At 43.4% G+C, this 14,472-nt stretch overlaps 1 protein-coding gene across 4 annotated transcripts in view; it reads left to right on the forward strand.

Annotated features, from left to right (window-relative positions):
- Positions 1–13,878, forward strand: part of USP6NL (USP6 N-terminal like) — a 158,510-nt gene extending 144,632 nt beyond the window's left edge. For all 4 annotated transcript variants that reach the window (XM_070946655.1, XM_070946654.1, XM_070946656.1 and 1 more), the window contains one exon: positions 11,859–13,878. In XM_070946655.1, the coding sequence (XP_070802756.1) occupies positions 11,859–13,408 (1,550 nt within the window). In that variant the 3' untranslated portion in view covers positions 13,409–13,878. The remainder of the gene's footprint in view (positions 1–11,858) is intronic.
- Positions 13,879–14,472: the final 594 nt, after the last annotated feature.

Here is a 14,472-nt window from a genome sequence, read left to right on the forward strand (position 1 = left end):
GTGGGGAAGGCTGTTTTTGCCCTCCCCAGGCTCCAAGAAAGCCTCTGGAGCCTCGGGAGGGTGAAAAACGGGCCCACCGTGCCATCACGTGCCAAAAGCAGGGGGAGTGGGGGGGTGTCACACACACATTGAATTATGGATGTGGGCACACGCATGCGCGGCCCCCCTGTGCTCCCCCCCGCTTTTGGCACACGACGGCAAAAAGGTTAGCCATCACTGCCCTATACCACTTCAGACAAATGGTTGTCCAACCTCTTCTTAAAAACCTCCAGTGATGCAGCACCCACAACTTCTGGAGGCAGGTCATTCCTCTGATTAATTGTTCTGACTGTCAGGAAATTTCTCCTTAGTTCTAGGTTGCTTCTCTCCTTGATTAGTTTCCACCGATTGCTTCTTGTCCTGCTTTGGAGAATAGCTTGACTCCCTCTTCTTTGTGGCAACCCCAAAGATATCGGAAGACTGCTATCATGTCTCCCCTAGTCCTTCTTTTCATTAAACTAGACATATCGAGTTCCAGCAACCGTTCTTCATTTGTTTTAGCCTCCAGTCCCCTAATCCTCTTTGTTGCTCTTCTCTGCACCCTTTCTAGAGTCTCCACATCCTTTTTACATCGTGGTGACCAAAACTGGATGCAGGATTCCAAGTGTGGCCTTACCAAGGCATTATAAAGTGGTATTAACACTTCACGTGATCTTGATTCTATCACTCTGTTTATGCAGCCTAGAACTGGGTTGGCTTTTTTGGCAGCTGCTGCACACGGCTGGCTCCTATTTAAATGGTTGTCCGCTAGGACTCCAAGATCCCTCTCACAGTCACCACTATTGAGCAAGGTCCCACCTATACTGTACCTGTGCATTTTGTTTTTCTTGCCTAAATGTAGAGGCTTACTTTTTTCTTCTTATGGAAGAATGGATCTCGTATAGATAGTCTGATGGTGGAAGACTGCAGGAAGACTGGCTGATGTCACTGGAGTGGGTTGGACCAAGATTTATAAGCATTTTTTCAAGCTTTGCAACTTTAAGACACATGGACTTCAACTCCCAGAATTTCCCAGCCAGCATTGTTGGCTGGGGAATTCTGGGAGTTGAAGTCCATGTGTCTTAAAGTCGCCAAGTTTGAGAAACACTGTTTTGGGATCCCTTCCCACAACCCTAATTCTGTGAGGAACCCTAATATTTTATATTAAGTCGCCTGGGTTACAATATTCATGCCTTGGCATCATGCATGTTCGGACAGCATGTCAATAATGTGGCGAACTAGGTAACAGCCTGCAACTGCATGCACCGGTAGTCCTTGACTTACAACTGGTTGCATAGCAACCACTCAAAGTTATGATGTCCCCCCAAAAAGGTACTTACGACCGGGATTGTAATGATCCCCGGGCACCTAATCGCATTTTGGATGCTTTATCGATGGCCATTTGCAATGTCCCATGGTTAGGTAACCATGATTTAAAACAGAGGTCTTCAAACTTGGCAGCTTTAAGACTTGTGGACTTCAACTCCCAGAATTCTCCAGCCAGCTATGCTGGCAGAGAATTCTGGGAGTTGAAGTCCACAAGTCTTAAAGCTGCCAAGTTTGAAGTTCCCTGAATTAGAACATTTTTTTTTTGCCGGCAAACCAACATTTGCTACCAGTTTCTAGAAGAAAATACACTCATGGGTTTGCTTAACGACCGTGGCATTTGCTTAATGGCTGGATTCAGTTAATGACCACAGCGACTCGCTTAACGACTGCCACACACACAAAAAATCATAAAGCCTATCCGTTGCATGATGACCCGTACGGAATGATCCTCATGATTTGCAAACATAATTCCAGTCTTAAATACGGTAGTTAAGTCGACGGCTACCTGTCTTATGTCTTTGAGGCTTCTTCGGACCTTGTAGAAGCTGAGTTTAAAAAAAATAAATAAATCACCATTCAACAATTGCAGAGTATTATGAAACCCTCTTGGTTGCCCTAAGAAATCCCAGCATCTATTCTGCCTCAGCTACAGATCCCAAAGAATGTAGCACACACAAACTCCGAACAAAACTCAGTTTACTTCAAAACACAGTCTTTTGCAAATGCAGGCTGTTAATAAAACATTCTTAACAACCTGCCAGAAATTCCACAGATAAGATAGAGTCTTACAAGAGTTGGCAGAAAGCCCAGAAGCCAGGTTTGCAGAGAAAATCCAAACTCAATGATCAGCGAATGAACGTACGTTGTTTCCTGCAGCATTTTACAAGCTGTGTGCAAACTTAAATAGGCTAAGGGAGTGGCCAATTAGCCCCAAACCTTACTCTCTAGGAGACCTCCTCCTGAGTAACCACTCCTGCCTTTTGGCAGCTCTGCGTGCTCGTGCATTGAGAAGAGGCTCCTCCACTTCATCCTCTTTACTTAAAGGAGCCTCTGGAGGTTCTGAAGGCCCTGGTTGAATCCCTGCCTCTGGCACCACATCTTCTTCAGCCTCCTCGCTGTCCGACTCGAGCACCGGCTGCACAGGCTGCTGGCACGACATCACAGCAGCCTCCTCGTCATCGGGATCAGCAACAATCCACGCAGGCCACTGGCGGGCCACAACAGCATCCCAGCTTTTTTTTTTTCCAGCTCAGCTGAGCATGAATTCCTACAGCGTTTCAAGGTCCTGGCTGTTTTGTTTTTACCCTGAGCCGAAACCTGCACTTGAAGGCTGTCGCTGGTTTGAAAAAAAAAAAAAAGAAGAAGACAATGCCTTATGAACATGAATGTCATTTCTCGTATTGTTCCTAGCCCGTCCCTCTGTAATTACAGACTTGCAAATTGGGCCCTTTTGCTTTTGTGCAAAAGGCATAATGGGAACTTGGCTTTTCGCCGTGGCCGTAAACACATTGTCACGGAAGGAAGCTTTCTCCCTCGATTTCAAGGGAGTTGCATTTCAAACCGTCTCTGTCAAGTGCTGGAGAGGAGAGGCAGGCGCAGAGCCGCGATTTAGAGCACCCAGGAGAGGTTGTCTTCTTCCTTTTTCACTTGTTAAATTCTAACAACAAACCGAGATTCATAGAATTCAGCCATTGTCGCAGCAGCCGTAGACAGCCAGGTTGAGTAGAACCAGCTGCCGTGACAGCTCTGATGCAGAGAGGCAGAAAAGGAACTCGGCCTTCCAGCCTTCTCTTTCTTTCCTTCCTCTTCCTCAAGAGGGTCCAGTTGCGTGTTTGCCCCTGTTTAAGAGGCCCTGACAGAAAGCAAGTCGTAAGAGGGCGAAAGTTGCAAGCAGGGCTTGAGCAAAAGACGATGGTTGTACATTTGGCCAAACAGCCTTTTGATGGTTTGTAAAGGGTAAAGGTAAAGGTTCCCCTCGCACATATGTGCTAGTCGTTCCTGACTCTAGGGGGCGGTGCTCATCTCCGTTTCAAAGCCGAAGAGCCAGCGCTGTCCGAAGACGTCTCCGTGTTCATGTGGCCTGCATGACTAAACGCCAAAGGCGCACGGAACGCTGTTACCTTCCCACCAAAGATGGTCCCTATTTTTCTACTTGCATTTTTTACCTGATTTCGAACTGCTAGGTTGGCAGAAGCTGGGACAAGTAATGGGAGCTCACCCCGTGACGCGGCACTCGGGATTCGAACCGCTGAACTGCCGACCTTTCGATCGATGAGCTCAGCTTCTTAGCCACTGAGCCACTGCATCCCTTTCCTTGGTTTAGATGCGTGCAAAGTTTGAAGGATCAACAACATTGGCAGACTAGATCCCTTTTGACATCTGAACCTGGTTAAAATTGAAGTTTGTTGCTGGTAGTCCTCGACTTACGGTCACAATTGAGCCCAAAATTCCTATTGCCAAGTGAGATGTTCGTTAAGTGAATCACTGCAGGGGTTAAGTTAGTCCCCCGGTCATTAAATGAATCTGGCTTCCCCATTGACTTCGCTTGTCAGAAGGTCGCAAAAAGGGGATCCTCGTGACACCCCCCCCCCCCGAGAGAGAGATACTGCAGCCATCATTAATATGAATCAATTGCTAAGCATCTGAATTTTGATTTATGTGATCATGGGGATGCTGCAAAGGTTGTGTGAAAAACGGTCATAAGTCATTTTTTTCAGTGGGTTTGTAACTGAGTAATCACTAAACAAATTGTTGTAAGTCGAGAATTTAACTGTATATATTAAGCAAATTTATATAGTCGCCCAATGTACACATTGATGATGCCGGGCAGTTTACAAAAAATTTAAAAAGTCCACCATATAATGAAACTCATTAAAAACACACACACACACCATGGCATCAACAAAACAATCAAACCAGACACTTGGTTGTCTCTCTCTCCATTTTGTGATTCCCCAGGCCTGCTGACAAAGGCACTTTTTAGGGCCTTTTGCAAAAAACAGCAGGGTGGGGCCCAACCAGGGGTGAAATCCAGCAGGTTCTGACAGGTTCTGGGGAACCGGTAGCGGAAATTTTGAGCAATTCCCTAGGGGGAGAGCCTTCTCAGTGGGGGCACCTACGATCTGGAACGAGCTCCCCCCAGAGATACGGAGGATCCCGGATCTGCACGCCTTCCGTCGCGCGCTTAAGACTTTTTTATTTCATCAAGCTGGCCTGGCCTAAATCGTCTCCCCTTTTTAAATGTACATTTTAATTTGTTTTTAAATTATGGGGTATTTTAAATTTGTTCAGCCAAATTATTTAATTCGTTTTTATTCTATTTTAAATTTTTATATTTATGTGTTTTATCCTGTGGCTGTTCACCGCCCTGAGTCCTTCGGGAGTAGGGCGGTATAGAAATTTAATAAATAAAAAATAAATAAAACCGGCAAATACCACCTCTGGCTGGCCCCAGAGTGGGGTGGGAATGGAGATTTTGCAGTATCCTTCCCCTGGAGTGGGGTGGGAATGGAGATTTTGCAGTATCCTTCCGCTGGAGTGGGGTGGGAATGGAGATTTTGCAGTATCCTTCCGCTGGAGTGGGGTGGGAATGGAGATTTTGCAGTATCCTTTCCCTGGAGTGGGGTAGGAATGGATATTTTGCAGTATCCTTCCCCTGGAATGGGGTAGGAATGGAGATTTTGCAGTAACCCTCCCCTGCCACGCCCACCAAGCCATACCACACCCACCAAGCCACGCCCACAGAACCGGTAGTAAAAAAAAAATGAATTTCACCACTGGGCCCAACTGTACCTTGAAGGAAGTGATGTTCTGTAAGGGGCCACCACCGAGAAAGCTGTTTTTTTGTGGGGGTCACCAGATGACGATCCCTAATCGACGGGACCCATAACAAGCAAGTTCCCTGAGAATCTTAAACTGGTGTGTGTGTGTGTGTGTGTGTGTAGCCCTTCTCTAAGTCTGCCTTTGTGGGCTGCGCGATATCCGTCCAATTATTTTGTACATCTATTGAAAAACCACCAGCCCTGCTGCGTGCACAGCCTTTGATCTTCCCAGGCATCAGTTTGTGATTTCGGCTGTTAATACATGGTTAATACTTCAATTGTGACACCCGCTTCTTAATTAGAGAACTGGCAAAGTGTAGTTCAAGGTTATCCTAGCTTCGATCTTGCCTGTCCTTTCAAAATTCAGGTGTGGAGCTTCCCACATCCAAACCGCTTTGAATCAGGCACCCCAGAACTAATGCACTTTCCCTCGCCCTGGCATGTGAGGGAGGGATGGGACAGAAAACAATCTTCAAAAGCAAGAAGGGATTCGGTAAAAATGTTGTATTTTTTCCCTTGGATGACATGAAAGCTTTAATGGTAATTAAGAGACCTTAAGACTGCTAATTTTTTTTTAAAAGAATAAAAGCTGCCTTATCAATCAACCTAGGAACATTTCGATGCTTTTTCTTGGGAAAGTATGCACTGACTCAACATTTCAAAAAGGAGACGAATCGGAGCGATTATAGGATGAAGTGTTGTTGATGTTACTGGAACCTCCAAAATGTAGATACCTCGATAGAAATAGGCGTGAAGGGTAATGGGCGTTTTTAGGTTGCGATTATGAGAGGCACAGAGCATGTTTTAAAGGAGTCTTGTGGGCTCCCCAATAAACATATAGAACAGTGTTGGTGAACCTGTGTTGTGTATGTCACAAAGGTGATACCCCCTGCCATTGCTGACACACCAGGCCTTTGGATCCTCTGGAAGTCGTGCAAGGGGACTTTGCTCTCACACAACTTCTGAGAGATCTAAAAATTGTGAAAGTGTTCTCACTTGATTTTCTGGGTCTCTCTCTCTCTCTCTCTCTCTCTCTCTCTCTCTCTCTCTCTCTCTCTCTCTCTCTCTCTCATTCTTTTCCTCTCTCATTCTCTTTCTCTAATTCTCTCTCTGATTCTTTCTCTCATTCACTCTCATTTTCTCTCTCTCTGTCTCTCAATCACTCTCATTCTTTTCCTCTCATTCTCTTTCTCTCTGATTCTTTCTCTCCCTCTCATTCTCTCTCATTTACTCTCATTCTTTCTTTCTCTCTCTCTCATTCTCTTCCTCTCTCATTCTCTCTCTCTCTCTCATTCACTCTCATTCTTTCTCTCTCTCTCTCTCATTTATTCTCTCTCTCTTTCTCTCCCTCTCTCATTCTCTCTCAATCACTCTCATTCTCTTCCTCTCATTCTCATTCTCATTCTCTCTCTCTCAATCACTCATTCTCTCTCTTTCTCTCAATCACTCTCATTCTCTCCCTCTCATTCACTTTCATTCTCTCTGTCTCTCAATCACTCTCATTCTTTTCCTCTCATTCTCTTTCTCTCTCTCTGATTCTTTCTCTCCCTCTCATTCTCTCTCATTTACTCTCATTCTTTCTCTCTCTCTCTCTCTCTCTCATTCTCTTCCTCTCTCATTCTCTCTCTCTCTCATTCACTCTCATTCTTTCTCTCTTTCTCTCTCTCATTTATTCTCTCTCTCTTTCTCTCCCTCTCTCATTCTCTCTCAATCACTCTCATTCTCTTCCTCTCATTCTCATTCTCTCTCTCTCAATCACTCATTCTCTCTCTTTCTCTCAATCACTCTCATTCTCTCCCTCTCATTCACTTTCATTCTCTCTCTCTCAATCACTCTCGTTCCTTTCCTCTCATTCTTTCTCTAATGCTCTTTCTGATTCTTTCCCTCCCTCTCATTCACTCTCATTCTTTCTCTCTCTCTCATTCTCTCTCTGTTTCTCCCTCTCTCTCATTCTCCCTCTTTTTTCTCTCATTCTCTTCTATCTGATTCTTTCTCTCCCTCTCATTCTCTCTCTCTCATTCTTCTCTCTTTCTCTCTCTCTCTCTCTCTCTCATTCTCTTCCTCTCTCATTCATTCTCTCCCCCACCATCACTGATGATATAGACAAGCAGAGGTGTGTCTTAACCCTGGTTACACACATTAGAATGTATCTTTGATTGGATGTGGTTGTTACGCAGTCGATGACTGTCACAAATGTTTTAATTTGGAATTTTGCACTGGCGGTGGCCATCTAGCAAAGGACCGTAGCTTCAGGCTTGCAAAAGGTCTTAGGTTAAAGGCCTCTGACATCTTCAGTGATCAAACACTGAGCTCGTTGGGTCAAAGGACTGATTGCATACAGGGAAGCTTGTCATGTTACTAGATGTCTGAGGGTGATAGATGCATTGTGGTCTTAGGAACTTGCATTTGGTGGCAAAATGCCTCCAAGCTGGGGGGTCTTTATAACCTTGGAACTAACGATGCCATATTCCCTATGAGTTTCGTCCACCTTTGTGACTGCAGCTTCCATAAACCAATCATCCATCCCCATGCTTCCTCCTTTAGGGCTCCTTGTTTTGTTTGTTTAAACACCACTTAGCCGATTCTACAGATCTTTTGCCTCCATATAGCAATAGCCCTTAGACTTATTATTATTTATATTATTTTATTTTATTTTATTTTATTTTATTTTATTTTATTTTATTTTATTTTATTTTATTTTATTTTATTATTTTATTTTATTTTATTTTATTTTATTTTATTTTATTTTATTTTATTTTATTATTTTATTATTTTATTTTATTTTATTTTATTATTTTATTTTATTTTATTATTATTTTATTTTATTATTTTATTTTATTTTATTATTTTATTTTATTTTATTTTATTTTATTTTATTTTATTATTTTATTTTATTTTATTTTATTATTTTATTTTATTTTATTATTATTTTATTTTATTTTATTTATTTATTTTTTTATTTTATTTTATTTTTTTATTTTATTTTATTTTATTATTTTATTTTATTATTTTATTTTATTTTATTTTATTTTATTATTTTATTTTATTATTTTATTTTATTTTATTTTATTTTATTTTATTATTTTATTTTATTTTATTTTATTATTTTATTTTATTTTATTTTATTTTATTTTATTTTATTTTATTTTATTTTATTTTATTTTATTTTATTTTATTTTATTTTATTTTATTTTATTATTTTATTTTATTTTATTTTATTTTATTTTATTTTATTTTATTATTTTATTTTATTTTATTTTATTTATTTTATTATTTTATTTGTATACCACCCTTCTCCAACAGGACTCAGGGCGGTGAACAGCCACGGTAAAAACACAACATAGAAAATTTAAAAACAATTTAAAAAACATTAAATAATTTTGGCCATCAATTTAAAATAACCCAATTAAAACCAATTATAAATTTAAAACCGCAAGGATGGGGTCAAGCCAGCCCGGCTAGATGGAATAGATGTGTTTTCAGGGCCCGACGAAAAGTTCGGAGGTCTGGTATCGTGCGTATCTCTGGGGATAGGTTGTTCCAGAGGGCAGGTGCCGCCACAGAGAAGGCTCTCCCCCTGGGGGTTGCCAGCCAACATTGTCTGGCCGACGGCACCCTGAGGAGGCCCTCTCTGTGTGAGCGAACTGGCCGGTGGGAGGCTATTGGCAGCAGAAGGCGATCTCGTAAATACCCCGGCCCTAAGCCATGGAGTGCTTTAAAGGTGGTCACCAACACCTTGAAGCGCACCCGGAAGACCACAGGAAGCCAGTGCACCTCGCACAGGAGAGGTGTCACATGGGAGCGTCCCGTCGCTCCCATAATCCCCGCGCGGCCGCATTCTGGACCAACTGGAGCCTCCGGGTGCACCCCAAGGGGAGCCCCATGTAGAAAGCATTGCAGTAGTTATAGACTTTTAACTATACTTATAACTATAATAATTATATACTGCTCCACAGTGCTTTAGAGCCCTCTAAGCGGTTTGCAGAGTCAGCCTATTGCCCCCAACAACCTGGCTCCTCATTTTACCCACCTCGGAAGGATGAAAGTCTGAGTCAACCTTGAGCCGGTCAGGATCGAACTCCTGGCAGTGGTCCGATTAGGTTAGCCTGCAATACTGCATTCTAACCACCGTGCCACCATATAAAATCTGCAAAGCTAACTACCTGACAGTCAGTTTCGGCTTGTTGTTTTGTTTTTGTTTTGTTCCCTTCCTTTATGTATTCACTAAAAACATTCTCCCTATCAGTTGTTTTCTAATCCCTAATTGATCGGGGCAAAAGGGATAACTCTTTCTCGCTGCCACTCTTTTCCGAAGTTAGTCCAGATAAGCTACTGTTCTCGCTACGAAGCCACTGCAAGAGAGAAGCCCGTCAGGTTTTGTTGCTGGACTTTCCAGGGAAATCTGCCACCTGCAAAATCAAGGGAAGGGAGCAAAATTCCATAATATATATTGGTGTTTGAGGTGACTGATCTCCAGCCTGATGGAACGCGAATGAAGATCCGATTTTCTCCTGACTTTCTGTATAATGTGCAGGTGGCCCGGAGAATGAAAATAGCTTGAAATGGAAGCTTCAGCGAAATTATTTGCAGTAGGAATGCTTTTGCAGGCAAGTTGCTAGGCTGCAACGTGGTAGTAGCGTCTTACAGAGAATTCAGCTTCACATTTTGCGAAGGTTACTGCAAGATTAAGCATAGTGCAGGGGTTCGGTCCAGTTCTATATTTGTGGACCTCAACTCCCAGAATTCCCCAGCCAGCATAACTGGCTGGGAAATTCTGGACTTGAAGTTCACAGGCCTTAAAGTTGCCATAGTTGGACACCCCTGGCCTTAAAGCATCCCCATCTAGTTAGGACTACACATTTGCACCAGGGGTGGGTTCTACTTACCTTTACTAGGTAAGTTCTAGTCTTATTTTCACGCATACACACTTCTGCGCGTGCACAGATGACCCATAATGATGTCGTGGTAGGTGGACGGAGCCTCCCACCAGTTTTACTACCGGTTCTATAGAACCGGACTGAACCGAGAGCAACCCACCACTGATTTACACACAGTTAGGACTGCAGAAAAAACAATTGCAGCTAGGCTGCCTTTCATGGAGGACCTGTATATTGCACGAGCCAGAAAGAGGGCTGAGAAAATATCTACAGACCCCTCACATCCTGGACATAAATGGTTTTTAACTCCACCTCTCAGAATGCCACCATAGGGAACATTGCCCGCCAAAACAACTAGACTGTTTTTTCCTTGTGCCATCACTCTGCTAAATACCTAATTCCCTCAGCACTGTCTTATGTCTAAGGATGGTTACCCATGTACTAGGGCTCTATTATTATTATCCTTCTCATTTTTCCTAATCCCTTCTCCTATTGGTATCTTATGATTATATTACTTCGTTGTTTGTTTATGTTTGTTTGTTGTTGCTTCTGCACCGGAAACAAATTCCTTGTTTGTGCAGTCACACTTGGCCAATAAAGAATATTCTATTTTGTTCCATCTGATGACAGGAGATTCCTGTTGAATAATTCCAGAGCAGAAATGTGTAACCTTTTTCCAGCGAACAGCCCTGCTAGGTCTTGGACAGGCATGTCGGGGCCCATCCTTCCCAATGCAGGATCAATATAAAAAAAAATGAACCCCGATTTCATTCTGTTTCCATCCATTTAAAACAAAATGCTTCTAATGTGATGGCTTTAATAATATAAAACAATCGTGCCTTTAATCATTTACCCTTGCGTTATATCGAAAATTACTATTTGGTGGTAACTTCAGAAGGGTCTCGTAGGGTATGCAGCCAAGATTTTGAGAGGGAGGGGATGCTATTCTGCTAGAAATCAGAGGAAGGGCTACGACTGCAGATGGCGGTTGTTTTTTTTAGCAGCTGAAGGACTTGGTCACACCCAATGCTGAGAAAGCATAATGATTAAGTCCTTCTTCTCTTCCAAGTTTTTTAGGAAAAAAAAATAGTTGACTGCTCAGTCTGCTGTTGGGGAGCCAGCAATTCGAAACTGGTCATGATTTCCCAGTAAATATAATAACATTTAGTTCATCCAGCATTCCGTTTCAACCCTGTAGCTGTTAGAAGATGCACATCTATAAAATTCACAGCAGACAAAAATTCTCCCTTCCATCTCCCAAGTAATTGCTGAGCACGCCAAATTTTCAGAAATGGGGTTCAGCAGCCTTTTAAAATTAAGACCTTGATCTGCTGTGGTTTCAGGAAAGCCAGGCTTGTCCACTTAATAGAAAACATCCAGTCGGCATAGTTTGGATCATACAAGGTTGGATTTTGCATTTTCCAGAAAATCCTTGCTAGCTTGAATGAGTTTTTTTTTTGATAATCAGACATACTGCCTGCAGTTGTTACCATCCAGGGAGAAACGGAGGTTGTTTGCATTTGAGCGTAAAATCGGCGGTAACTTCTAACCTCTAAGGATTGAGTTTATCTTTAAACCTTCCAGCATTGTTTTTCTTTTTATCTATTTCACACTCTATAATGCATGATGTGAAAAAAAGAAAAATAAACCCCAGGCCAATCTATCTATGAGGTCATGGTGAGAATTTACTTATTTATTGATTTTTTAATTATGAGCTGCCTTGAGTCTTTGATTGGGGAGGCCTTATAAAGCTAATAAATAACAGCAATTTAATTGGCAGACATATTGATTACTCATTTTACTTGTCTTCTAGGTAAAGAGGATGAATTTCCAAAGAAGTTGGGGAAAACTCCAGCTGACAGTCAACCTGCCATGCTGAATCTCACCCATCTCGTCAACGGACAAAAAAACAACATTGTCTCGAAGGAGGCCCGGGCAAACCAGAGGACTGGAGAAGGACATCGAGAAGGTTCACCAAGGAGATATGGAGAAGGAGGCCAAGAAAGCTCACCTACAGCACGAACAAAGAGAGACCGGGATGGCTCACCCACACCGCGGGCAGAGAGAGGCCGAGAAAGCTCACCAAATCGCCAAAGACGAAAAAATTCCTTGGAAAAGAGGCACACTTTGAGACATCAGCAAAAGCCAGTAACACTAAACACACAAAGTGGGTTGCCAAAGCATGATGGGGAGAACTCCAGAAGAAAGCCAGAAACACAAACAGAGGTTGACCCCAAGCAGAAACACAACGCAGGCGCGAACCAAAACTCCAACGCAGTATTAACTAATACAGGGAAAGAGTTTGTACCCAGGTGGATTAAACCTTCGGATGTGAAGATCATTGAAAAAACGACAAAAATCACCATGGAGTTTAAGACTAGATCTCCAAAGCAGGCCTGGACAGGACCAGCCCCTGCTTTGGAGGACGAAGCTCAGCTATTCAACCCCAAGCAAAAAGTGAGGGTTTGGGATGTGGATGAAAGTAAGCGTGGGTCGAATGCCTCGCAGTACGACAACGTTCCCGAAGCTGATCTGGAGAACGGAAATTTTGTGGAGCAGGCCCCGGAGAGAGTTGCTTTGCCAAGTCCAAGGAACACAGCTTTCTCCAGCGGTTCCAGAAAAGAGATCGAGAAAGGATCTAGTCCACCAAAAATATCCAACAGTTATGCCTTCAGCGCTCAACCAAGGGCCCCCAGATACTCATCCCAATCTGACGGATCGGTGGCTGGACCTCATATGAGACAGCCACCACCATCTTACAATAATCCACCTGTTTACCAAGGGTATTCTCCAAAGCACATTACCAAAGTAGGTAACTTCACAGCCACACAGTACAATCATGGGACTCGCACCAGCTCCGCCACTCAATTGTATAGTCCTGATTTTCCACCAGAGGTGGAAACTCATCAGATGGTCTCTGAGAAGCCGCCTAGAAATTACTCTGCCCTCCACCAGAATCTTGTTGTGACGCCTTCGAGTCGGATAGAAGTTCTCCCAGAAGAGGTCTTCCCAAGCAGCCCCAGAGGCCTCCGTCCTGCAATCCCTCCAGTCGATTATCTGCCAGATCATAAAAAATGGTCGGACCCCCCTTTCACGTACAGGCCGGGAGCCTACGGACAATCGTGGGATGGAGACGGTGGCCGAAGTCACTTCGCTAACCTGAAGAGACATCCAGGGTTTCAGCCTAAGCTTCTTGAAGACCACAACCTTCCCACCCTTTCCGTGGACAGGCCTCTGAGATACAGGACAGCCTCAGGGGAACTCGGCCCCCCCTCCTACCGGTATCCGAGTTCCCCTGGCCCCGACCGCCATTACAGGCACCAAGCGGATGGGTTGTCTACGAACGAATCAGTGCTGCTTTGAAAATATATATATATATATCTCACTTCCGCTCACCTAAAAGGCCAGGAGGAAAAGAAGAGGCTTTGGGTCGAGAATGATCTAAGATTAGTATTCTTTACACAGGACCATTCAAACTCTCGTGCAGAAAAGTATAACACTACTTCGTGTTCGATTATGACGAAAAGCGACCCTGAGAAACGAGCAGAGCAAAACGAATCTCATAAATGTAGCAATATCTTCCCCCGTGGCTGTCATGGCACCTGTTTGGTTCAGTCGCTTCTTTGGGAAAACGAACCAGTAGCCTAAAATTTGCAAAGCTCCGCTCAGCCAGCAGGACCGAGGAGACCCTTGACTGGGGGCAGATGCAAAATCTAAAAAAAACGGAGGTGTGGATGTCTGGGGACCACGCCCACAAAGTACTTTCTATTTAACTTTTAAAACAAAAAAAAAATGTTGTGCTTAATTTAATTTATAAACCATCCGTTACTTAGAAAGGAATTTGGGGTGGGGTAAGGGTGGGACGTCTTGACTTTTTCTTTCTTTCTTTTTTTTTTTTTACACACCGCCTCGGTAGCTTCAGAAGAGAAAAAAAAAAAAATCCAGGTCCTCGGAAGACCATCTCTAGAGAGGGATGCGGTGGCATATGGCTAGCTGGAAGAAGACCTCTGGGTCCAAATCATTCTGGCATTCTGACGTAGCCAATAAATGGTGCTTCTGTAACCAGGACTGTATGAATTGTAGCACACTGTCGGATGTTGGGCTGTTTGACTGACTCCTTCATACTTCACATCTCCAAAGCCAGCTATGCACTGTAGTAGCTGTCATTTTGAGTGTCCCAGGTGAGTTCTGCGGAGGGAGGTTTAGAAGTCCAGCAAATGCAATTGATGCATTTGTAGTGTAGAACAGGGGTTCCCTAACCCCCGGGGTCCCAGCTCACTATTGGGCCACGAGCTGTTTGCAACCGGGGCACCAGTGGTGAAATCCACATTTTTTTTACTACCGGTTCTGTGAACGTGGCTTTTTGGGCATGGTGTGGCTTGGTGGGCATGGCTTGGTGGGCGTGACAGGGGAAGGATACTGCAAAA

This window comes from Pituophis catenifer, unplaced genomic scaffold (genome assembly GCF_029215685.1).
Source record: "Pituophis catenifer annectens isolate HBS135680 unplaced genomic scaffold, rPitCat1.0.hap2 SCAF_7, whole genome shotgun sequence".
NCBI classification, from domain to species: Eukaryota; Metazoa; Chordata; class Lepidosauria; order Squamata; family Colubridae; genus Pituophis; species Pituophis catenifer.